The sequence below is a fragment of the Gadus chalcogrammus genome, chromosome 16 (genome assembly GCF_026213295.1).
Source record: "Gadus chalcogrammus isolate NIFS_2021 chromosome 16, NIFS_Gcha_1.0, whole genome shotgun sequence".
NCBI lineage: Eukaryota > Metazoa > Chordata > Actinopteri > Gadiformes > Gadidae > Gadus > Gadus chalcogrammus.
Window position 1 is genome coordinate 27,399,064 of NC_079427.1, and position 26,531 is coordinate 27,425,594.

At 43.7% G+C, this 26,531-nt stretch overlaps 1 protein-coding gene across 1 annotated transcript in view; it reads left to right on the forward strand.

Moving 5' to 3' along the window:
- Positions 1-26,250, forward strand: part of ttn.2 (titin, tandem duplicate 2) — a 33,232-nt gene extending 6,982 nt beyond the window's left edge. The window contains 42 exon segments of the mRNA XM_056612245.1: positions 9,413-9,700; positions 9,908-9,993; positions 10,529-10,749; positions 11,066-11,261; positions 12,159-12,335; positions 12,555-12,668; positions 13,034-13,243; positions 13,853-13,915; positions 14,023-14,281; positions 14,652-14,715; positions 14,817-14,929; positions 14,932-15,028; positions 15,113-15,193; positions 15,195-15,253; positions 15,402-15,541; positions 15,731-15,958; positions 16,042-16,283; positions 16,369-16,484; positions 16,487-16,588; positions 16,679-16,843; positions 16,933-17,068; positions 17,070-17,099; positions 17,317-18,680; positions 18,683-19,006; positions 19,105-19,386; positions 19,537-19,803; positions 19,943-20,215; positions 20,374-20,637; positions 20,739-20,999; positions 21,193-21,453; positions 21,566-21,829; positions 21,913-22,173; positions 22,339-22,599; positions 22,742-23,002; positions 23,125-23,266; positions 23,352-23,520; positions 23,615-23,846; positions 23,942-24,028; positions 24,031-24,225; positions 24,428-24,553; positions 24,768-24,955; positions 26,061-26,250. Of these exon segments, the coding sequence (XP_056468220.1) occupies positions 9,413-9,700; positions 9,908-9,993; positions 10,529-10,749; positions 11,066-11,261; positions 12,159-12,335; positions 12,555-12,668; positions 13,034-13,243; positions 13,853-13,915; positions 14,023-14,281; positions 14,652-14,715; positions 14,817-14,929; positions 14,932-15,028; positions 15,113-15,193; positions 15,195-15,253; positions 15,402-15,541; positions 15,731-15,958; positions 16,042-16,283; positions 16,369-16,484; positions 16,487-16,588; positions 16,679-16,843; positions 16,933-17,068; positions 17,070-17,099; positions 17,317-18,680; positions 18,683-19,006; positions 19,105-19,386; positions 19,537-19,803; positions 19,943-20,215; positions 20,374-20,637; positions 20,739-20,999; positions 21,193-21,453; positions 21,566-21,829; positions 21,913-22,173; positions 22,339-22,599; positions 22,742-23,002; positions 23,125-23,266; positions 23,352-23,520; positions 23,615-23,846; positions 23,942-24,028; positions 24,031-24,225; positions 24,428-24,553; positions 24,768-24,946 (8,660 nt within the window). The 3' untranslated portion in view covers positions 24,947-24,955; positions 26,061-26,250.
- The last annotated feature ends 281 nt before the right edge of the window (positions 26,251-26,531 follow it).

Genomic DNA, 26,531 nt, shown 5'->3' on the forward strand with positions numbered 1-26,531 from the left:
TGACTGTGGTAGGAGTAGCGAGAAGTCAGTGTAGCGTTTTCGCGGCGAAATTTTGTAGAAGATATACAATTTCCTCGTTTAGTGCGCCCCTAATGGCGAAATTTTCCGAAATTTTTATCGAACGTCATTAAGGTTAAGCACCAACATTGTGAGAATTTGGACCATCGATCCCGATTTACTCATTTTGGATTTTTGGGATTTTTAATTTCCAACGGTCCTAATATTAGCTAAACTTAAAATATATCAAAACTCTAAACGTTTCGTCGTCGAAGGGTCGTATTCAAAAACTTTCTAATAAATTTCTTTGCGTGTGCGGCTGAAGATCCGTGTTGGCAGTTTGGTGTCGATTATCAGCCAGATGTTGGAGGTAGTAGCGAAAATACGTTTGCATGTTTTCGCAGATTTAGCGAAAAATATTCAAAAGAACGCAAAATGGGCTTGGCCTAGGCCAAAAGATGCAGCAGACTCCAGGTCATCTGTGTGTACAAGTTTTTGGACTCTGGGAGGTTCGGTGTGGGAGTTATAGCCCCAAACGCGTATTCCTTGGTATAGGCGCCACCTAGTGGCCGGCGTGTCTGGATTTGGTTATCTGAGTAGCGGTGGCCGTACCTGGGATCTAGTCATGCAAGTGGCGCGTGTGCACCATTACGGTTTGGGCCTGTGGTTCCCACTTTCAAGCCAGTTAGTATAACTAGAAACTGCAAGCAGTTATGCAGGGGTCCAAAGAAGTGTGCATTTCGACGGCACAACGCGACAAGAAACGTGCGTTTACGCCGCACAACGCGAAGCATGTGTTCAAAACGCTACCCTGAACCTGGGGAGACAAAGGATATTTGACTGTGGGTACGAGTAGCGAGAAGGGAGTGTAGCGTTTTCCGCGGCGAAAATTTTGTTACGCAAAGATATACAATTCCTTGTTTATTGCGCCCACCTAATGGCAAAATTTTCCGAAATTTGTATCGAACGACATTAAGGTTAGCACCAACATTTGTTTAAAAATTTGACTCGATCCGATGTCTATTTTTGGATTTCTTTGGATTTTTGATATTCCACGTCTAATTTAGCTAATAAACCAATATCAAAACGCTAACCGTTTCGTCCGTCGAAGGTCAGATCAAAAAACTGTTTCAATGCATTCTTTGCGTGTGCGTCTGAAGATGTCTTGTGCAAAGTTTGGTGTCGATTGGTCAAGAAATGTGGGAGGAGTAGCGAAAAAACAGTTTTGCGGTTTTCGCGATTTAGCGAAAAATATTCAATAGACGCAAATGGGCGTGGCCTAGGCCAAAGATGCAGCAGACTCCAGTGCATATGTGGGTACAAGTTTTGGACTCTGGGAGGTTCGGTGTGGGAGTTATAGCCCCAAACGCGTATTCCTTGGTATAGCGCCACCTAGGGACCGGCGTGTCTGGATTTTGTTATCTGAGGTAGCGGTGCCGGACCTGGTTCTAGTCATGTAATTGGCGCGTGTGCACCATTTACGGTTTGGGCTGTGGTACCACTTCTAAGGCTTACGAAATAATAATAACTAGAACTGCAAGCAGTTATGCAGGGGGTTCCAAGAAGTGTGCATGTTCGCCGGCACACGCGACAAGAAAGGATGCGTTTCGCAGGCACCACAGCGAAAGCAAGTGGTGTAAAACGCTACCGTGAACCTAGTGGATATACAGGTTTTGACTGTTGGGAGCTTCGGTGTGGGAGTTATAGCCTAAAACGCTTTTTCAGAACATATCCAATTGGCCAAATAGGAGATATACAATGTCGTGCGTTTTTTGGGTGCCGCCCTGGTTGGCGAAATTTTCCCAAAGACAATTTTCCTTTGGCCAAATAACTCCCAGCCCCACATTAATAATTCGTTGCCATATTTTTTTATATAGATCTGGTTTGCCCTTGATGTTCCCTTAGAGTTTGAAAGAACATTCCTTAGGCCCAATTAGAAGATATCCAATTTCGTATTTTTAGATCCCTGTGTCCCTGGATCTAGTCTGCAAAAACTTAGCAATAATGTGACCATGTAGAGGTACGCTGTAAGAGGTTAGCACCAACTGTTGTGTAAATTTGGACTTGATCCGATGTCAATTTCTTTTTTTTTGTGATTTTTGATTTTCGACTTAAAAACTAATTAGCTAATAAACAAATATATGAAAATGCTACGTTTCGTCATCGAAGGTCTTATCAAAAAAGTGTTTCCTGCCTTCGTTTTGTGTGCGTCTGAAGATAGCGTGTGCCAAAGTTTTGTGTGAATTGGTCCAGAAATGTGGGAGGGTAGGTAAAAGGGCATTTTTGCGGTTTTCGGGCGATTTTTGCGAAAAAAATATATACGGCAAATTGGGTGGCCTATGCCAAAAGATTTCTAATTCTTGATTTTTTGGATTTTTGATTTTCCACGTCTAATTTAGCTAATTAACAAATATTCAAAACGCTACCGTTTCGTCGTCGAAGGTCGGATCAAAAACTGTCCGACGATTCCTTTGCGTGTGCGTCTGAAGATGTCGTGTGCAAAGTTTGGTGTCGATTGGTCAAGAAATGTGGGAGGAGTAGCGAAAAAATAGTTTTGCGGTTTTCGCAATTTAGCGAAAAATATTCATGGACGCAAATGGGCGTGGCCTAGGCCAAAAGATGCAGCAGACTCCAGTGCATATGTGGGTACAAGTTTTTGGACTCTGGGAGGTTCGGTGTGGGAGTTATAGCCCCAAACGCGTATTCCTTGGTATAGCGCCACCTAGGGACCGGCGTGTCTGGATTTTGTTATCTGAGTAGCGGTGCCGGACCTGGTTCTAGTCATGTAATTGGCGCGTGTGCACCATTTACGGTTTGGGCTGTGGTACCACTTCTAAGGCGTACGAAATAATAATAACTAGAACTGCAAGCAGTTATGCAGGGGTCCAAGAAGTGTGCATTTCGCCGGCACAACGCGACAAGAAAGGTGCGTTTCGCCGGCACAACGCGAAGCATGTGTTCAAAACGCTACCGTGAACCTGTGGATATAAAGGTTTTGACTGTGGGAGCTTCGGTGTGGGAGTTATAGCCTAAAACGCGTTTTCAGAACATTCCATTGGCCAAATAGGAGATATACAATCGTCGTTTTTTGGTGCCGCCCTGTTGGCGAAATTTTCCAAAGACAATTTTCCTTTGCCAAATAACTCCCGCCCACATTAATAATTCTTTGCCATATTTTTATATAGACTCGGGTTTGCCCCTTGATGGTTCCCTTATAGTTTGAAGAACATTCCTTGGGCCAATTAGAAGATATACAATTTCGTATTTTATAGATCCACTGACCTGGATCTAGTCATGCAAAAACTTAGCAATAATCGTACGCTGTAGAGGTACGCTGTAGAGGTTAGCACCAACATGTGTGTAAAATTTGGACTTGATCCGATGTCAAATTTTTTTTTTTTTTTGATTTTTGATTTTCGACTTAAAACTTAGCTAATAAACAAATATTGAAAATGCTACCGTTTCGTCATCGAAGGTCGGATCAAAAAAGTGTTCCATGCCTTCTTTTTGTGTGCGTCTGAAGATATCGTGTGCCAAGTTTTGTGTGAATTGGTCAAGAAATGTGGGAGGAGTAGGGAAAAGGCAGTTTTGCGGTTTTCGCGATTTTGCGAAAAAAAATTATAGACGCAAATGGGCGTGGCCTATGCCAAAAGATTTCTAATTCTTGATTTTTTTGGATTTTTGATTTTCCACGTCTAATTTAGCTAATTAACAAATATTCAAAACGCTACCGTTTCGTCGTCGAAGGTCGGATCAAAAAACTGTCCGACGATTCCTTTGCGTGTGCGTCTGAAGATGTCGTGTGCAAAGTTTGGTGTCGATTGGTCAAGAAATGTGGGAGGAGTAGCGAAAAAATAGTTTAGCGGTTTTTGCAATTTAGCGAAAAATATTCATGGACGCAAATGGGCGTGGCCTAGGCCAAAAGATGCAGCAGACTCCAGTGCATCTGTGTGTACAAGTTTTTGGACTCTGGGAGGTTCGGTGTGGGAGTTATAGCCCCAAACGCGTATTCCTTGGTATAGCGCCACCTAGTGACCGGCGTGTCCGGATTTTGTCGTCTGCATAGTCTTCACTGACCTGGATCTAGTCATGCAATTGGCGTGTCGGCACCATTTACGGTTTGGGCTGTGGTACCACTTTCTTGGTAGGAAGTATAATAAAAAGAATAATAATCCTTACAAAAACAATAGGGATCCAACCTGTTGGCTTGGACCCCTAATAATAATAATAGGAATAATCCTTACAAAAACAATAGGGATCCAACCTGTTGGCTTGGACCCCTAATAATAATAAATATAGCTGCGAGCAGCAATGTGGGTGTCAAGCATAATCGGACTCGGTAGGCTAATTCTGCCGGATGGACGCAATTGGCCTGGGGGCTACATGACGACCGCCTCGGAAATCGGCAATACCGACAGCCGGTGGGATGAGTAAATGGGAAAAAGGACCCCACCTAGAGGTAAGGGCGCAATGCAGTCTGCCTGACAGAACAAATGTCACAAATACATAGGGGTATTCGGAACAATATCCCTAAAAGAGACACCATGTAAACAAGCATCCCTTCTGGAGGTGGTTCGTGAAGCATCTGATCCAGTGGGAATTGCAGTTTATATTTTAAGGGCGGAATGGTAAATATAGTCATTGTTGCATTATACATTAAGTACCGCTTATCGCCACACGAGTGCAGTGTCTACCCATTAATGAGCGCCGTCAAGTTTGATTGCCTGTCACGGCCAAACGGTTTTGAATTTGAGAAAGCTGTTTAACACATTAGTTCAGCTTGGTCTGAAGATCATATATGCAGAGTTTCATGAAGATTGGACATAATTTGTGGCCTGTGGGAATTTACAACTGATTTTGACAACTTTCAACATGGCGGCCAAGTTCTGATGTTGCAATGAGAAATAATTTATAAGCTATATGAGTAGGTCTGACAGTATCATCAGACATTGAAAATGAGTTTGAAATGTACTCATGTGAAGAGAGAGGAGTTAAAACACGTCTTCATTAATTATAGCGCCCTCTAGAGGTCAATGGTCACCAAATTCATTGAGTGTCCCCATGATGATGTTATGGGTCTATATATCAAGTTTGGTTATGATATGTCAAAGGGCTGCAGAGATATTGGCGTGTTTCCGGTTTGGCGGCTTCGCGGTCTAATATCATTGGCTGTCGCGGATATTTCTGCAAGAAATAATGTGCTAGCCATACGGGGAGGTCTGATAGTATCACCAGACATTAATAATAAGTTTGAAATGTACTCATGTGAAGAGAGAGGAGTCAAAACACATCGACATTAATAACAGCGCCCCCTAGAGGTCAAAGGTCACCAAATTCATTTAGTGTCACCTTTATGGGGTCATAGGTCTACCTACTAAGGTTGGTTATGATATGTCAAAGGGCTGCTGAGATATGGGCTTACATCCGGTTTGGCGGCTTAGCCGCCAAATTTGATTGACTTTAGCGGGCAAATGGTTTTGAATTTGAAAAATCTATTCGATGTTTTTTATCAAGCATGGCCGGGAGATCATGTTTGCCAAGTTTCGAGATGTTTGGACAAGATTTGTGATAGAAGTAGCATTTGGATGGTTTTTTACATAAACCAAGATGGCGGAAATATACCTCATGGCGCAATGACGTCATAGGGTGTGTTGAACTGGGCTTTGTTTAAGGAATCCAATGATACCTGGTTTGTGAATATTGGTCGAATGGGTCAAAAGTTATGAACATGAATGCATGTCCAACTTTGACCTGTTGGTGGCGCTAGAGCTTTTGGGCTAGCGACCTGAGATTGGGTTATGGGCTAATGGGGCTGTCTTGAACCAGTGTGCCAAATTGCACAACTTTTCGCCAAGCGGTTCTAAGGGCTGCCATTGACTCCCATTGAAGGATAATAATAATAAATATAGCTGCGAGCAGCAATGTGGGTGTCAAGCATAATCGGACTCAGTAGGCTAATTCTGCCGGATGGACGCAATCGGCCATTGGGCTACATGACGACCGCCTCGGAAATCGGCAATACCGACAGCCGGTGGGATGAGTAAATGGGAAATGGACCCCACCTAGGGTAAGGGCGCAATGCAGTCTGCCTGACAGAACAAATGTCACAAATACATAGGGGTATTCGGAACAATATCCCTAAAAGAGACACAATGTAAACAAGCATCCGTTCTGGAGGTTGTTCGTGAAGCATCTTATCCAGTGGGAATTGCGGTTTATATTGTAGGTGGGCGGAATGATGAATATAGTCATTGTTGCATCATACATTATGTACCGCTTGTCGCCACACGAGTGCAGTGTCTACCCATTAATGAGCGCCACACGAGTGCAGTGTCTACCCATTAATGAGCAACGTCAAGTTTGACTGGCTGTCACGGCCAAACGGTTTTGAATTTGAGAAAGCTGTTTAATAAATTTGTTCAACTTGGTCTGAAGATCATATTTGCCAAGTTTCATGAAGATTGGACGTAATTTGTGGCCTGTGGAAATTTGCAACTGATTTTGACAACTTTCAACATGGTGGCCAAGTTCTGATGTTGCCATGAGAAATAATTCATAGGCGATATGGGGAGGTCTGACAGTATCATCCGACATTGAAAATAAGCTTGAAATGTACTCATGTGAAGAGAGAGGAGTTAAAACACGTCTTCATTAATGATAGCGCCTCCTAGAGGTCAATGGTCACCAAATTCATTGAGTGTCCCCATGATGATGTTATGGGTCTATGTATCAAGTTTGGTTATGATATGTCAAAGGGCTGCTGAGATATTGCCGTGTTTCCAGTTTGGCGGCTTCGCGGTCGAATATCATTGGCTGTCGCGGATATTTCTGCAATAAATAATATGCTAGCCATTCGGGGAGGTCTGATAGTATCACCAGACATTAATGATAAGTTTGAAATGTACTCATGTGAAGAGAGAGGAGTTAAAACACGTCTTCATTAATTATAGCGCCCCCTAGAGGTCAATGGTCACCAAATTCATTGAGTGTCCCCATGATGATGTTATGGGTCTATCTATCAAGTTTGGTTATGATATGTCAAAGGGCTGCTGAGATATTGGCGTGTTTCCGGTTTGGCGGCTTCGCGCTCGAATATCATTGGCCGTCGCGGATATTTTTGCAATATATAATATGCTAGCCATACGGGGAGGGTCTGATAGTATCACCAGACATTAATAATAAGTTTGAAATGTACTCATGTGAAGAGAGAGGAGTCAAAACACATCGACATTAATAACAGCGCCCCCTAGAGGTCAAAGGTCACCAAATTCATTCAGTGTAACCTTTATGGGGTCATGGGTCTATTTACCAAGGTTGGTTATGATATGTCAAAGGGCTGCTGAGATATGGGCTTACATCCGGTTTGGCGGCTACGCCGCCAAATTTGATTGGCTGTAGCGGGCAAACGGTTTTGAATTTGACAAATCTATTAGATGTTTTGTATCAAGCATGGCCAGAAGATCATGGGTGCCAAGTTTCGAGATGATTGGACAAGATTTGTGATAGAAGTAGCATTTTGAGGGTTTTTGACATAAACCAAGATGGCAGACATAAACTTCATGGCGCAATGACGTCATAGGGTGTGTTGAACTGGGCTTGGTTCAAGGAATCCAATGATACCTGGTTTGTGAAAATTGGTCGAATAGGTCGAAAGTTATGAACATGAATGCATGTCCAACTTTGACCTATTGGTGGCGCTAGAGCTGTGGGGCTAGCGACCTGAGATTGGGTTAATGGGCTAATGGGGCTGTCTTGAACCAGTGTGCCAAATTTCACAACTTTTCGCCAAGCGGTTCTATGGGCTGCCATTGACTCCCACTGAAGGATAATAATAATAATAGGAATTCATACAAAAACAATAGGTTGTCTCGCAACATAGTTGCTTGACACCCAATAATAATAATAATAATAATAATAATAATAATAATAGGAATTCGTACAAAAACAATAGGTTGTCTCGCAACATAGTTGCTTGACACCCAATAATAATAATAATAATAAGAATTCGTACAATAACAATAGGTTGTCTCGCAACATAGTTGCTTGACACCCAAAAAGAAAAATCCTTACAAAAACAATAGGGATCCAACCTGTTGGCTTGGACCCCTAATAATAAAAATCCTTACAAAAACAATAGGGATCCAACCTGTTGGCTTGGACCCCTAAATATCCAAAAAAACTACTTAAGTACAGTAACGAAGTATTTCTACTTCGCTACTATACAACACTGGCTACTAGTTACAGGGACGACATGAGCAGGTAGCACTGCTCAGCCCCTAGGTATAGGTGAGACATGAGCAGGTAGCACTGCTCAGGACATGACCAAGTTGCACTGCTGAGCTATTAGTTACAGGTGAGACATGAGCCGTCAGCACTTCTGAGATACTAGTTACAGGTTAGACATGAGCAGGTAGTACTGCTGACTGAGCTACTAGTTACAGGTGAGACATTCTTTCACCTGGTAGAATGGAACCGTTTCAACAGGAATTGACTTGAATCAAATATAATCAAAACATACAATCAACATTTTAGCAGCTGCAATAAAGATATCATGAAGTCGTATATGTCGTCATTCAAAGTTAGTATTTTGTAGATGTGGTGAGTTGTAGTTGTTGGTCTTGGTTGAGGGCCCGCTACATGAACTTGGGTCTGGGCGGGTGTGTTGTAGGAGCTGCCTACTACGTTGCTTCCCTTAACGCAGGGGTGCCCAACCAGTCGATCGCGGTCTACCAGTAGATCGCCGACAGATCCCAAGTCGATCAAGACTAATGAAATTAAATTTGCGCGGGACATATACGCGCGGTAGCGCATGTGCTGTTAACAGCAGTTGAAAGCCTTCAACAGTAGTTACACACTCCTAAACGTTGGCATGGCTGAGGGGAAACAAGCTAAGACCTACCATTTTCACCCTGAGTGGGAGGAAGATTATTGATTATCGTTGAGAAGGTGCCGTGCGCAGACGGAATGAAACCCCCACTGAAGTCCGTAGGTTCACGATACACCCCCCCCCCCCCCCCCCCCCCCCGTCAACAATTGTTCCCCCCCCCCCCACCCCCCCCCCCCCCCCCCCCCCCCCCCCCCCCCCCCCCCCCCCCCCTGGCTTGAAGGTAGGTTTGCTGGTAGATCTCGGGAGGTTGGCTACTTGAAAAGTAGATCTTGGGTCAAAAAAGGTTGGGCACCCTGCCTTAACGAGACCCTGAAGCTTGTTAAAAAGGAATTAATGAGGATCGTAATTCTCCCCACCATTCTTTGCTAGGATGTTAAAGTGGACAAGAGAAGGATAAAAACATGTCCAAGCACAGATTCATGTGCCCCGTGCAATTACTCCAGCGTTCTTTGACTTGTGCTATATTTCGGTTTTTCATCAGAATAAAACAAACATAGACTTATTCAAATCTCTTCCTTTTGTTGACAGCTGAGACTGCGCCACCCAACTTTATTCAGAGACTTCAGAGTTTGACAGTAAGACAAGGAAGCCAAGTGAGACTGGATGTTCGTGTGACAGGAATCCCTACACCTGTGGTGAAGTTCTACAGGGAGGGAGCTGAGATACAGAGCTCCCCCGATTTTACGATTGTTCAAGAAGCAGACCTTTACAGTTTACTGATTGCTGAAGCCTTCCCAGAGGACTCTGGGACATACTCTGTGAATGCCGCAAACAGCAGCGGAAGATCTACCTCTACTGCTGAACTTCTGGTTCAAGGTATTGTTTCACTCCACACCTTTCTGATCACCTCACACTCACAGCAACATAGATACTTTTGATAAACAGCCATATTTCAATAAATGTCCATGGTATCTTCTTAAATTTGACGTGTAAAAACATTTCTAAAAGCTTGACATGCAATAAATGGCTGCGGTTTCCATATAAAAATGCTTGAATGGGTTTTGAATTTGTCCTTGTGTTCAGGTGAAGAGGCCGTGCCTGCGAAGAAAACCAAGACTGTGATTTCCACTTCTCAAATGTCTCAGAGCCGCCAGACCAGAGTGGAAAAGGTACTGCTGGACAAACTCGCTCTAAGTCTTAACCTAGCCCTAATGCTAACCCTAGTCCTAATGCTAACCCTAGCCCTTAGCCTAGCATTGATCACATCCCTAGCACAAACCATTTTTGAGATACTAGAGTAGCATTCTATTTGTACTGTCATGGAGGACAAACTATGGAATGGAAAAATGTAATAATCGAATAGCAGACTTTAATGCATGGTTGCTGAACAGCTGTGGGAGAAACAGTGACGTGGGATAAACAGTGTGTTGGTGGGATAAACAGTATGTCTAGCCCTGCAGCGGGATAAACAGTGTGTCAGTTGGATAAACAGTATGTCTAGCCCTGGAGTGGGATGAACGGTGTGTCAGTGGAATAAACACTATGTCTAGCCCTGTAGTGGGATGAACAGTGTGTCAGTGGGAAAACAGTGCGTCAGTAGGATAAACAGTTTGTCTAGCCCTGCAGTGAGACAAGCAGTGTGTCAGTTGGATAGCATGTGTGTCCTACCTTGCGCAGTTACAAACTCTGCTCTCCTGTGTTCAGCGGGCCGGGGCTGGTTTCCAGACCACCACCATGACTGAGATGCAGGTAGAAGGAGGCGGCATGACTCAACATTTAGCACACAAGACTCCCCCAAGGGTTCCTCCCAAACCCACCTCCAAGTCCCCCACCCCACCGTCTCTGGTGGCCAGGGTGGCCGGAGGTCGCCATCAGTCTCCCTCCCCGGTCCGACACGTGAAGGCCCCCACGCCCACGCCTGGCAGGTAACATCTACACCCCTGATACACTGGATGGGTTCGGCTATCTTCTTAATCAGAGTACAGTTTACAGTTTCACATGAACGAAAAGTCATGGTCTGTATCATTAACTCTGTTACGCTTAAAATGTGAAATAATATAGTGAGGAGCTAATACTGCACCAATATTCACTGATCAATAAATGAAATGAGTACTGGTGCAGTGCTAACTTATGGTTATCTTATATACCTGCAAAGCCTAGTGCTGTGACAGGAATGAGCAGGTCTTCTCCAATCCCCAGGCCAATTTCTCCCTCCTCAAGAGTCTCGGTGTCCCCCATCAGGCCTGTCAAGTCCCCCCTCACCACCCGCAAACAGATGGCTTCAGGGGCCGACGTCCTGCCCCCCTGGAAGCAGGCCGGCTTCATGAGTGAGGCCAGCTACACCTCTATGACCTCCACCTCTACCCAGCTTAGAACCTCCTCCACTCAGATGCAGATGGAGCAGCACTGGGAACAGCAAGTGATGGCTGTCAAAGAGGTAGGAGCCCTAGTGGTTGGAGGCAGACAAAACATGGCACTCGAGAGCTGGTTGTCTAACGTAACCTTACTCACCTCTTCCTAGAAAAGAGAGACCGACTGGGTCTCATGTCCCAATATCACTCTACATATCTTCTATCCCTATCTCTCTTCTCTTATTCAATGCCTCTTCCAAGACCATATCACACTGGCTTTGCCTCTTAGAATTTGCCTCTTAAAATGCGTAAATTAATCATCAATCAGCATTGTGTGAAATGGACCTCCCATTGAAGAATCCTGCATATTTGTAATAATGTCTCATCATCACCATCATCTTCATCTTCCTCCTCATCATCATAATTTAAATAATGCCACTTAACTGTAAATTGAGCCTCAACAGTTTACAGTAGAGCCTCAACAGTAATTACTAGCCTCAACAGTTTTCAGTAGAACCTCCACACGAGAGAGTAGAGCCTCAACAGTTTACAGTAAAGCCTCAACAGTAGACAGTGGAGCATCAATCAAAGACAGGATTGTCTCAACAGTACACAGTAGAGCCTAAACAATAAAGCATCAACAGTAGAGACAAGGGGGCCTATGGAGACCTGGAGTGACGAGGTATTCAACAGTCTCTTCCCTCATGGTCTTCTACTATCTGTGGTATTTATGTCTAGCAGGTGTTTCTTTCTTATTGGCTTATCCTCCTCCATAATGTTCAGGTTGCTGTCTGAGTGAAGGTCGCCGCTTCAACTTGTTAAATCGCTCCGGTTCATCTGGCGATCTGAATTTATCAAGCTGATGATTTTGTAGCCATGGATACGCTGAGATATATGTTCTGTGTCTATCCAGCTGATGCTGATGTTGCCATGGATACTATATCTATGTGCTGTATCCAACAAGCTGCTTGTTCTGTCTCCAGGGGGAGGGAGTTGGAAGAGTAGGGGCATTGGCCACCGTGATGGCTGCTGTTGACCTAGCTCGTGTTCGTCAGCCTGTGCATGTGGAGCAATCTGGAGCTGAAGAGGAGCCTGTAGCCCTACAGCTGCAGGCTGCTGCTCCACACGTTAGCCTTGATCTAAATGTGCCACTCTCCCAGGTTAGAAGGGGTCTTGGCAAACAGAAATGACAAACTATCAATTTGATTATATGCTATTCTCCATTTTAATATCCACATGCCATGAATTTGAATAGAAGCTACTTTAACTGATTATAAATCAAGATCAAAGTCTTGTCATTTTTGCGTTGTTTTAAATTAAGAAATCATATCAATTATATACTGTTATATGGATAATGATAACTCTGTTGGTCACTCTAGATTCAAAGAACCACAGAAACCAGCAGCCAGGTGGAAGCTGGTCTTACCCCTTCCCCACTTCCAAAGTTCACAGTTTCTAAAGTTACTGTTCCTAAACATGACTCTAGCTATGAGGTAAGGACAGGCACCTCCAGGCAAGCAGTATAAACTAACCTAACCTAATACAGTTACCTGTAGAGGAAGTGTTTATTATCCTTTACCAGCCAGTCACCCAAAATATTTACACATTAATGTGTGGGTAGGGTAGCAGTAGCATGTAGCTTCCTCTTTTCTAGTGCTCACTGCTTTTCTGAGATGCTGAATAGCTAACAGTAGAATAGAATGAACAACTCAAGTCAAGGATGACTTTCCTTTTCGTTGATAGTCTTAACCAAACTAACATAGCCGTCACCCAAAGGTCTTGGCTTCTAAACCTCAAGATATCTCAAAAGCTTTTCTCTGGTTGACGTTGGTAACACTGTTCTCCCCGGATCGGTCAGGTCTCGAGGGCAGGCTCTGCCATCTCCTCTCTGCAGAAAGACTTATCCTCCCACTCAACCACTAGAATGATCATCAAACCAGTCAAGTCTCCAAGTTCTTCTTGTAGGGTTGTGGAGACACGAGTGACCACAGAGCCCTCTCTGTTCAGAGATGTGGTGTACACAGGCAGCATGGAGGGGATGTATGAGGACTGGGAAGCCCTGGGGAAGGTTGGTAGTCCAGCGTACCAAAATCCTTGGGATTTCTGTCATAGACCAGTTCATACTGGCTTCCAAATCAGAAATCCCTCTTTCAGGAATAATGTTTCCTATGAGACCAGTAGCTACCGACACAATGTTAACTGTCTTCAACTCTTTCAGGAATGACAGCTCTTACTAGACCAGTAGCAATGACCATCTTCAAGTCATTCAGGAATAGCGTCTCCTACTAGCCCAGTAGCTATTACCATCTTCAAGTCTTTCAGGAATAGCATCTCCTACTAGCCCAGTAGCTATTACCATCTTCAAGTGTTTCAGGAATAGCGTCTCCTACTAGACCAGTAGCTATGACCATCTTCAAGTCTTTTAGGATTGACAGCTCTTACTAGACCAGTAGCTATGACCATCTTCAAGTCTTTCAGGAATGACAGCTCCTACTAGACCAGTAGCTAAACACACACTGCTTACTATCGTCAACTCTTTCAGGTTATTCCTCCTGGTGCCTCATGCTGTTTTCTAGTGCTCAATGTATTGATGTGTATGATTAACTGATAAATGTGGAGATAACGTGTTTATGAAGCGAAAGGTATAGCAAAGAGATGACCTATCACTGTCTTGCAGGAGACTGAGGGTGCTGCTGTACCCACTCCCACAGAGAGTGTCGTTCCACCCACGCTGCTGGCTGTAAGTCTTTCTCCTCATCACAAGACAGTTTTGTCATAGTTAAAGCATGGCGAAAATACAGCTGGTCTTCAACACTTTGATTCTGGATTCATATTTTCCCCTCATAGGGCTTAAAGAACCTGACTGTTACAGAGGGCGAGTCTGTGTCTCTGGAGTGCCAGATCACTGCTAATCCCAGCCCGATCATCATGTGGTTCAGAGAGGACTACAAGATCGAGAGCTCCATTGACTTCCAGATCAGCTATGAGAATGGATTTGCACGTCTGGTGATCCGTGAAGCCTTTGCTGAAGACAGCGGCCGCTTTACCTGCACAGCAACCAGCGAGGCTGGGACAGTCAGCACGTCCTGCTATCTGCTCGTACAGGGTTAGCACCAATTAACACACATGCACAACATTTCCTGTTATCTATTGGTGCAGGGTGCCTCCCAACATAATAATATGTTCAATCCGAGGATTTTCCCACTGCAGCAGATCTTTACGTAGTGAAAACATATCTTCATAAATCTTGAGAGACCTTTATCTATATTTCTCTGTGTTACCATCATCAGGTGTTCAAAACCTTTATATCAGTATTTTTTATAACAATCGGTGGACATTGCTTGTGAATACAGGCCCTAAACACAACTCTTCATTGAACCATTCACCAGTCTGTATCAGAGCATGGTGTATATCCATTATTATTGCTGATTATTTCAAGGTTTGGAACATTGTAGTAAATGTATTTTTCTTTTTAGTGTCAGAAGAGATTGAGAGCCGAGAGGAAATGGTTGCCATCTCCAAGCAAGTGCACATTTCTCAGTGAGTAGAACAAACCAGTCCCAGTTGGTATGCAGATCACCAAGTTTGTAGTCATTGTGTGTATTAGTACCAGTACTTGATTGAGCAATATCTTTTACTAGAGTGACAGAGGTGTCAAGAGAGGAGACAATGTCCGAGATCAGCATAACTGAGTCTGATACCAGTGCTGCCATTGCACCATTCTTCATCAAGAAGCCCAGCGTCCAGAAGCTGATGGAGGAGGAAGCGTTGTGTTTGAATGCCAAGTCGGAGGAAGCCCTAAACCACATATTATCTGGAAGAAGAGTGGCTTGCCCCTCACTACCGGATACAGGTATATTCCAAAACATTTGACCTTTGTTACAATCTGCCGGATTATGAATTTATGCATCAATAATCTGCCCCATGTCTTTTTCAGATATAAAGTAGCCTACAAGAAGGAGACAGGAGAATGCAGATTGGAGATCTCCATGACCTTTGCTGATGATGCAGGAGAGTACTCTTTTTGCCAAGAACCAGCTTGGAGAAGCCTCAGCTTCCGCCACTCTGATGGATGAAGGTTTGCCAACAATTTTATCTTCAACACAATCTAACAACACAAATGGGTCCAAATGCAGGAAAATAAATAATTCAAGTCAATTGTTTGGGAATGGTTGTCAACAAAAGTGTTTACAATGCGAGTGGTTTCAATGTGTTGTGTTGCACAGAGGAATATGAAGCCTTCCTGAAGAAACTAGAAGCTACCTTTACCACTCAAGTGACCTCCATGGTGCTGGAACCCAGTGTGGGCGATGTTGCTCCTGGTGTTATGTCCTCTCAGAGGACCACCACCATTACATCCGGACAGGTCAGTCCTCTATCATCGGTCAGACGAATTGAAACCTGAGCTAAAGTAAGGTCCTTAAAGTAGTATTAAGCTCACATTAAGTCACACATGGTAGGAACATACGTTCTCAGTACACAGCTGTGTATTGTGGCCTAATAGTAATAATGCATACTTACTATGCATATTCTTTTATAAATGTACAATCTACAGGAATTTCATCTTTCTGCGATTGAGCAGAGGATCATCCAGGAGATTGAGCTCAGGATCATGACAATTACCTATCAACACATTGTAACCGAGGATGGAGAACTAATGGTGACTGCAGCAGAATATGAGGCCTTGCAGCCAGGATTTGCCACACCTGTCAAAAACTACAGGATCATGGAGGGAATGGGAGTCACTTTCCACTGTAAAATGGAAGGAATCCCACTTCCCAAGGTAAGCAACTACGAAAATGCAAATTTTGATGAAGGCTCAATAAGAATATACCAGAATTCTTAGACCATTTTTAACGTCAACAGATTGCTTGGTACAAAGATGGCAACCGTCTTCAACATGGCGGCCGTTGTCAGATGGAGGTTCTCCAGGATGGCAGAGCCAGCCTTCGTCTGCCTGTGGTGCTTCCAGAGGATGAGGGCGTTTACACCGCCTTTGCCAGCAACATGAAGGGTAATGCTGTCAGCTCTGGGAAGCTGTATGTCGAACCCTCTGGAGCAGCAACTCCTCAGGCATACAATCCCCAGCCAGCAATGCAGAGAATCAGGTATGTTACCAGAGAAGAGATGAATTGCAGTAAAGCTTCCTTTTTTTGGATATGATGATACTTAGGAATTTCTTATATTTTCCAGGTCTACCTCTCCTCGTTCTATGAGTCGCTCACCTGGCCGTTCTGCCAGCGGCTCTCCGGCTCGCAGGCTTGATGAGACGGATGAAGCTCAGCTGGAGAGACTCTACAAACCTGTCTTTGTCTGAAGCCTTCCTCATGTAAATGCACTGAGGGGCAGACTGCCAGATTTGACCTGAAGGTTGTCGGAAGGCCGATGCCTGAAACATACTGGTTCCACAATGGTAAGCACAAAAATTCCTTCTAACAATCAATTATTATCATGCAGGTCATGCGGCCCACTTTTGAACATTAACTTATCCTCTTCTACACAGGTCATCAAGTTGTGAGTGACTTCACCCACAAGATTGTTGTTAAAGAAGATGGAACACAGTCTCTGATAATTGTAACAGCCATGCCTCACGATTCTGGAGAATGGACAGTTGTTGCTCAGAATAGAGCTGGAAAATCCTCCATCTCCATCACTCTGACTGTCGATGGTAAGATTTCAGATAAATTAGTGATTTAACATATTTTCATACAAACGTGAGAGACATGTGATGCAATGAATGTTCTTAAACATCCACAGCTAAAGAAAGCCTGATACGTCCCCAGTTCAGCGAAAAGCTGAAGAACATCAGTGTGAAACAGGGAACTCTGGTGGAGTTGGCTGTCAGGGCCATCGGAAACCCCATTCCTGACATTGTCTGGCTGAAAAACAGTGATTATTACTCCACACAAGCATCCTAACATCAGGTATGATTTATACCATGAGGTTTTTGTGATATTTTCTTTATGAGATAGTCCCTCTATCAACATTGGCTAATTCACCTTTGTCATTTTAATATTTCCCATGTAAGTCATCATCCACAGAATATTGGGCTTTTGAGATTAAATTCAAGAGGGATCATATGAATATTTAAAAGAAAAACATAAAGTAATTGTGTTTCAATATTGGTATTGGCTTCTTCAGGATCGAAGGAACTAGAGGAGAGGCCAAATTCCAGATCCGTTCATCTGTTGGCTCTGACAGTGCCTGGTACACAGCTACAGCCATCAACAAGGCTGGAAGAGATACCACTCGCTGTAGGGTCAATGTTGAGGTAGAATTTGCTGAACCTGAACCAGAGAGGAAGCTGATTATAACCAAAGGAACCTACAAGTCAAAAGATATTGCTGCCCCTGAATTGGAGCCCCTTCATCAACGTTATGGCCAAGACCAATGGGAGGAGGGAGACCTTTATGACAAAGAGAAGCAGCAGAAACCACAGTTCAAGAAGAAGCTGACTTCTGTCCGAATGAAGCGTTTTGGGCCAGCTCATTTTGAGTGCAGACTGACTCCTATTGGTGACCCCACTATGGTCGTTGAGTGGCTGCACGATGGCAAACCTCTTGATGCTGCCAATAGGCTGCGCATGGTCAATGAGTTTGGCTATTGCAGTCTGGACTATGAAGTTGCCTACCCTAGAGACAGCGGTGTTATTACCTGCAGAGCTACAAACAAGTTTGGTGTTGATCAAAATTCGGCCACCCTTGTGGTTAAGGATGAGAAAGGCCTTGTTGAAGAGTCCCAGCTCCCCGAGGGAATAAAGGGAGCACACAGAATTGATGAGATGGAGCGTATGGCTCATGAGGGAGGACCCACTGGTATAAGTGCTGATGATGAAACAGAAAAGTCAAAACCATGCATTGTTCTGGTTCCAGAACCAGCTGTAATTGTGGAAGGAGAAACGGCGAGATTCCGTTGCAGAGTGACTGGTTATCCAACACCAAAGGTAAACTGGTACCTTAATGGACAACTCATTCGCAAGAGTAAGAGATACAGACTGCGTTATGATGGCATTTACTACCTGGAGATAGTTGATGTCAAATCGTATGATTCGGGAGAGGTCAAGGTGGTTGCCGATAGCAACCTGGGCTCAGCTGAACACAAAGTGAAACTGGAGATCCAGCAGAAGGAAGACTTGAGAACACTTCTTCGTCGTTCAGATGGCAAAGTTCCAGAAGCTGTTTCTGAAGCAGGAAAAACACAATTCGAGCTTGTGAAGGTGGAGAAAAAAGAGGACTCTCAGCTGAAAGAAGTTGTTACACTGAAAAAGACCCAGAGAGTTGTCCATGAGAAATCCACAGAAGAAACAGAGGAACTGAGAGGCAAGTTTAAGCGCAGAACAGAGGAAGGATTCTATGAGTCAATCTCTGCTGTGGAGTTGAAGTCTCGCAGGAAGGATGAGTCTTATGAGGACCTACTGAAGAAGACAAAGGATGAACTGCTTCACCGTGCCAAGGCAAAAGAGGAGGCTGAGAAGTTAAAGGAAGAAGAACGTCGTAAAGTTACTGCTACCCATTAAAACCAGAGAGGATTAAGCTCTCTGCAAGCATGGTAGCCCCGAAGATCATTGAGCGCATCACCAGCCAGACAGTTGCACAAGGTGATGAAGTTAAGTTCAGGGTAAGAGTTATCGGAAGACCAGAACCAGAATGTCAGTGGTTCAAGAATGGCGTTCAGCTGGAGAAGTCAGATCGGATTAACTGGTACTGGCCCGAGGACCAGGTTTGTGAGCTGGTGATCACAAATGTGACCCCAGAAGATTCGGCCAGTATCATGGTCAAAGCCATGAATTCTGCTGGGGAGACTTCTGGTCATGCTTTCCTGCTAGTGCAAGGTAAATTAACATTGACATCATGACAATATACCTGTATAACATGTATTTATAATTTACGCAATGTTTCAATGAATCATCCTCAATACTTCTTCCTATAGGAAAGCAAGTCCTCACCTTCACACAGAAACTTACAGAGGTCAATGCCAAGGAGAAGGACACCATGGCCACCTTCGAGTGTGAGACCAACGAGCCTTTCATTAAAGTGAAATGGATGAAGAACAACATGGATATCTTTTCTGGAGACAAATACAGGATGCATTCTGACAGAAAAGTCCACTTCCTGTCTGTGCTGATGATCTCTATGAAAGACGATGCAGATTACAGTTGTGTTGTTATCGAAGATGACGCAGTCATAACCACTTCCAGGCTAAGCGTTGAAGGTAACATTTCTGATATGTGATCTCATTATTTAGAGCGACTTGAATGTATGTAGATAAAACATTTTCATCTCACGTATTTTCTCTCCTAAACTAAATATGGCATTAACAATTGATTGTATTAAATGATGCATAAATTAATGATTCTTCCAGGTGCTCCGTTGGAGATAGTGAAGAACCTTGACAGCACTGAGGTTCCTGAATCCTACTCTGGAGAGTTTGAGTGCATCGTGACCCGTGAAGATGCTGAGGGCACTTGGTATTTTGGAGACAAAGTGATCTCTAGTAGCAACAAATACATAATTTCCTCCCGCCGTGGAAGACACACTCTGTCAGTCAAGGAAGTCAAGAAAGAGGACCAGGGGAAATACACCTTCAAAGTGGAAGATTTCAAGTCAAGTGCATCTCTCAAGATGAAATGTGAGAAATATCATTGTTACATGAAAAAACTATTGTTATTGGTATTTGGGGTTTTGAATAACAAATTTGCTAATCCCAGTGTTCCAGATTAGAGCTGCACACAGGTGCATGGTGTTTACAAATGTCTATGTCCTTGCAGTGCGACCTGTGACACTGATGCAGCCCCTGAGTGATCTGACAGTCTGTGAAGGAGACATTGCTCAGCTGGAGGTGAAGTTCTCCCAGGCGAACGTTGAAGGAACCTGGATGAAGAATGGCCAGGTCCTGTCATCCTCCAACCGTGTCCACATTGTTATCGACAAACAGATACACAAACTCCTGATAGAGGACACCATCAAAGATGACTTTGGAACATACTCCTTTATGATTCCTGCTCAGGAGATCTCAACCTCTGCAAAGCTGACCGTCCAGAGTAAGAGTCTTAACGTATAAAATTTCTTCACAATTATCGGGGAATTATCCTGAGATGGAAAACACATTTAAAGTACATTTATAGGTGGCTAAATAATATCATATAATCATTGATGTTATCTTTGTGATCATAACACAATCATGTCCTCTGTGGTTTAGCTATCGGAGTCTTGATCACGCTGAAGGATATCAGTACTATTGAGGGAACCAAGGCTGTTCTGGAGACAAAGATCTCAGTTCAGGACATCACCGCTGTCAAATGGTACCAAAATGATGAACTGCTGATAGCCAGTGAGCGAGTTCAGATGGTGTCCAAGGGGGCCAAGCAGCGTCTGGTCTTCAACAGGACCTTTGCCTCAGATGAGGGACAGTACAAACTGGTGGTGGGAAAGGTTGACACCAGCTGTAGACTGTCTGTACAGGGTAATCTGTTCAATTAATACCATCATTGTTTTTGAAAAAAATAAAATAAAAGTAAATCTGTCAGTGTGAACGTCAAATTAAACACAAATTTTTCCTCACAGAGGTCACGATTGTTAGCCCAATGAAGGACAAGGTGTGCTCAGAATCTGAAAATGTCACCTATGAAGTTGAAGTCTCACACCCTGGCATAGATGCTTTTTGGACCTTCAATGGTCAGCCCCTCAAAGCCGGACCGAAGTACAAGATGGTGTCCAAGAAGAAGAGCCACTCTCTCACTGTGCTGAATGCCATGAAGGATGAAGAAGGGGAATATATGTTTGGTGCTGGAGAAAAGTCCTGCTCTGCCACACTTACTGTTTCAGGTATATTTTTATATAATAATGGAGTCGTTGGAAACCTGGATGAACCTCAGACACAAGAATTTTTCTAGTTGACCTCAGTACAGAATTTTGTGTTTTCAAGCCTGATATGAAACAAAGTCTGTGGTTTCTAACCCTAACCCTTTGTTACATTTTCTTTATTGTTAAAACAACTGCACTTATTTTCCCACACTAGGTGGAGCTATCAGGAGGCCCCTCTTTGACTTGGTGGTTGCCGACTCCCAGACTGTTGAGCTGGAGTGTGAGGTGGCCAATGCCTCTGTCGAGGGGAAATGGCTAAAGGACGGCCAACAGTTGGACTACAGCGACAACGTTGTGAGTGAGGTGAATGGCGCAGTAAGACGCCTGGTGATCATCATTAGTAAAGCTTCAGACATTGGAGAATACACCTACCAGGTGGCCAACTCCAAGACCACAGCCAGTCTGAAAGTCGAAGGTTTGTCCTCACACAAGTTACATAGACATTGAAAAAGAAAAACATAAAACAGAACTTCAATTTCGAAAAACTTAAATAATTGTTGGGCTTAACTTGGTCTTTACATTTGCAGCTGTGAAGGTCAAGAAGACCTTGAAGAATCTCAAAGTTGTTGAGACCAAGGATGCAGTATTCAGTCTTGAGCTGACCCATGAGAATGTGAGAGGATCTCAGTGGATCAAGAATGGTTTTGAAATCCTCCCTAGTGATAAATATGAAATCTCTGTTGTGGGTACAGTCCACACACTGACAATCAAGAACTGCAACACCCAGGACGAGTCTGTTTATGCTTTCAAATTGGGGAAACTGTCTGCCAACGCTAGACTCAATGTCGAAAGTAAGTGCCTGCATTAACGTTTTTGTGGAAAGCTGGACCTGAGTGCCAATGTCTTTAAAAATCAATGGTCAATGTTCTTGCAGCGATCAAGATCCTGAAGAAGCTGAAGGATGTGACCTCCCTGCTGGGAGCGATGGTAACATTTGAATTGGGGCTGTCAGAGGATGACATCCCTGTGCGATGGATGTTAAATAACGTGCCGCTGGAAGCCAACAAGCAATTTAGTATGCTCTCAGAGAAGAAGAGTCATAAGTTGATCATCCAGGAAGTGGACTCCAGTAAGAAAGGAGAATACACTGCTTATGCAGGCCACCTGCATTCCAGTGCTCACCTCATTGTGGAGGGTAAGGGTCAAATAATTGTTTAGCCAGAGACTACCTCAAAGGATTATTTGGTTTGGATCACTTCCTGTTGCATACTATGCACACAACACGGTGTGTTTACCATGAAATCAACTCAACCAATCCAAATCAGTCTTCTCCAAATAATAAAGCATTTTTTCCATTCAGCTCTCAGCGTGACCAAGCCCTTGAAGAATGTGGAGGTACCAGAGACCCATGTGGCCACTTTGGAGTGTGAAGTTTCCCATTTTAATGTCCACTCTACTTGGCTGAGGAATGGTGTGGAGATGGAGATGAGTGAGAAGTTCAGTATTGTGGTCCAGAGCAAACTTCACCAGCTCAAGATCATGAACACGACCACTGAGGACTCTGCAGAGTACAGCTTTGTCTGTGGAAATGACAGAGTCTCTGCGACTGTTACTATTCTTCGTGAGTATCCAGTACACTAAACATTAGTTATTTAGTTTGCAAGCATTTTATAGGAATATACCATTTGCCATGAAGCAGCTCTGGAAGCCATGCGTGTAAAAGAAGGTACACAAAAAATTGACATGTGACATTGTGTTTTCAGCAATCATTATCACCAGGATGATACGAGATGTGAATGCTCAGGAGAAGGAAACTGTGACCTTTGAGCTTGATGTTAACTATGAGGGAATCATCTATAAATGGCTGAAGAATGGTGCAGAGATACGCTCCACAGAAAGGAGCCAGATTCGCTGCACACAGCTAACACACTCTCTTACCATCAAAAACGTCCACTTTGGAGACAGCGCAGAGTACACGTTCATGGCTGGTTCTGCCCTTACTTCCGCTAAAGTCTTTATTGAAGGTAAACTGACTTGAGACAATATGAGATTTTTATCCATAAATGGATCTTTGAGTGAACCTGTATCTGGTATTATTTCATTGTCATCATCCAGTTAGCATGTTCTCTTCCTTTATCTGAAACAGCTCGTGTGGTAGAATTCACCAAACACTTGAAAGATTTGAAGATCACGGAAAAGAAGAGGGCAACTTTTGAGTGTGAGGTGTCTGAGCCTAACATCCAGGTCATGTGGATGAAGGATGGTCAGGAGTTGGAGATGTCTGGAAGGTAGTTATTAACCTCAAAACTGCATAGTGTTTCTCTGATAGAACCCTAAATAAGCATTAAGAGAATGTGACGGGGTTCATTTCAGACTGAAGATGACGTCAGAGAAGTTCTTGCATCGCCTGATCCTGCCATCGGTGCGTCTGTCGGACTCTGGGGAGTTCACTGTGGTCGCCGGGGCCAGCATGTCCAAGGGTCATCTGACGGTGGAAGGACGGGACGTTAAGATCTCTGAGCCAGCAAACCGAACAATCACCGTGAGTTATTTGCTAAGCAAAGTTATCCAAGTTCACAGTTATTATGAATGCCATTTTACATGTTATCAATGGAATCATTATTCATTTTATTAAGGTTGTGGAGAAACAAAGAGCCACCTTTGAGTTTGAGGTGAATGAGGATGAAGTAGAGGGCCGCTGGCTGAAGAATGGAATTGAGATCCAGTTCACAGTTGAGAAGAGGTTTAACTACGTGAGCATCAAGAAGAAGCACCGTCTCACCATCTCTGAAACCTACAGAAGTGATGCTGGCGAATATACCTTCATCGCTGGCAAAAACAGGAGCACAATGAACCTCCTTGTCAAAAGTAAGAACTAGTTCCGTTTCCCTCCATTTTCATCATGGAGACAAATATTGGACTTAGATGATTTCAACAGTGGCTGCATTTCTCTACCTCTCTAGTACCAGAGCCCCCTCAGATCGTCAAGCACATGGAGCCCCAGTCGGTGGAAGCTGGAAAACCAGCTCGCTTCACGGTCGCAGTGACTGGTGTTCCCAGCCACAGGTCTCCTGGTACAAGAACTCCCAGGCTTTGTCTTCTGGCTTCAAGTGCAAGTTCCTTTGTGAAGGAAACGACCACACTCTGCTGCTGATCGAGGTGTTCCCAGAGGATGCAGCTGTGTACAACTGTGAAGCCAAGAATGACTACGGAGAGGCAACTACCTCAGCTGCTCTTAATGTGGAAGGTTGTCACACTATTATTATTAAGTGTTATTGTTCAATGAAATGAAAACAATAATGATTGAAGAAACAACTATCAATATGCATGGTTACACAAATAAGATGTTTGTCCTAATTCTACAGATCGAAAATTTTACTGGTAGAAGTGGTTTTCTTGTAGACGTTACAGGGATGGACTCTTGACTGAAATGTGGTATTGTCTTGTAGTTCCTGAGGTGGTATCGCCAGAGTCTGGGCCTCAGATGTCAGCTCCTGTGATCTCCAGACCACTGAAGGACCTACTGGTGTTCCAGGGTAGACCTGCTCAACTCCAGTGCACTGTCTCTGGAGAAGGTACTGCAGATATTATTTACTTCTTCTGAAACAGTTACAGCCGAAAGAACATAATCATGGCAAGCATTTGGATTTGTGGTTATTTCTGCTCCGCTCACTCCACAAGAGCAGTTTCACATTATAGCATGTTAATATTAGCCTATGAGAATGTAGAGGGATCAGTTTGCTCTGGGTATTTGGTCTCAATGAGTTAAAGTCAACCCTGTCCTTACAGACTTGCAGGTGGTGTGGTATTGTAATGGGAAAGAGATCAAGGACTCAGACATCTACCGGATGACTCGGTCCGGGGAGACCTGCCAGCTAGATGTGTCTGGGGTGCAATCAGCCAGCAGGGAGAGTACATGTGCACCGCCAGAAACACAGCAGGAAGGGTGTCATGCAGTGCGAAGCTGAGCCTAGATGGTACGTTTGAACTCAGAGAACAACATTAGCAGATAACCGCCTGATTGCTGTTGGAGCTCAGACCCTGCATGCGCTTACTTATCAAATTCAGAATCCCCATGTGATAGAGGTTTTCAAAACCTACATTGTATGTGATAGAGGCTTTATTTAGTACATATTGTATGTGATATGGCTACATCTTTTAACATATGTAAATATATGAAGTAATCTCCCTAGATAATCCTACTTTATTTTGAGACTCATTTATTCTGCCAAAACAGAATCTATTGGCTAAAATTCTATCTTAATGGAGCCAATAGAAGCCTTAGGATACGTGGCTCGGTTTCTCAGTTTGTTTGTCCAGCATGCCAGGAAGATATGAGTACTAGAACTAGAATAGTATGTTAGTTCTGGTGCCAGCTCTGTCTTTATGTACAGTATATTTAAGTATACTATAATAATAATAATAATAATAATAATAATAATAATAATAATAATAATAATAATAATATATAATAGTATATACACTATACACTATAGTGTATATACTATTTATGAGGGTTTCTTAAACTTTGGGTCAAGACCACCATAAAACACAATTGATGTTCTGACAAAATGTAAAGTCTTTGGGTCCCGAGATGAAAGGTTTAAGAAGCCCTGCTCTATACTATGATTATAAAGTCAATCTAATGTCTGATTGGAAGTTGACTTTGTAACCTGAAGCACGCTGAACAACACGAAGCAGCCAACCATGTTTGATGTTTGTCTCACGGAAATCACACTTTTCTTAATGCGTGTCTTGCATGATACACTTTCTTTCCAGCATAAAACACACTTTAACAATAAGAGATTAGTAAAGAATGAATCTTTTTCAGCAGAATGCATCACTGACTTGCACATGGAAACTTTGGAACTTTGTTTTCTGGTTCTGTACACACAATAATTCATAGGTGTTGTCCTGTCAAAGCTTGCATGGAAAACAGCCCTGAGCCACCCTATCAATGATCAGAACTCAAACCGCCTTTCAAAGCACCACAAACCGCAACCTGCCAGGCTTTGATGCAGTAACTGAAGAAGTCCCCAATGATGTTTTGACCTAATCCCTCTACTCTTTCTTGTTGCCCAGATGAAAAGGCACAAGCCTTAGCTAGCTCTGAGTGTGAAACAGTGGTCATTCAGAGAGAGCATGTTCAGTCAGAGAGCTCCCACAGTGTGGAGATGGTGTCGGAGATGTCCTCCATGTCTACCACGATCTTATCCTCTTGGAGGAGCGTTGATGTTCAGAGCTTCTTGTCTGAGGGTCTCCCAGCCGCCCCCAAACTGCTCCTAGAGATGACGATGTCCAGGTAAAAAGTGGTGAGATGGCTACGTTTAGCTGTTCCTTCGATGGGCAGCCCTTCACTTGCATCGTGTGGGACCATAATGGCCATGGCCTGGGGGAGACGGAGAGGAGGAGGAGCTCTGAGAGAGGAGGGCTTCTGTCCCTGATCATCCAGAGTGTTAGCCTTGGAGACCAGGGAGAATATCGCTGTACGGTCAGCAACACACATGGCCCAAAACATAACTCTGCCCAGCTCATTGTGGAAGGTGGTTACTC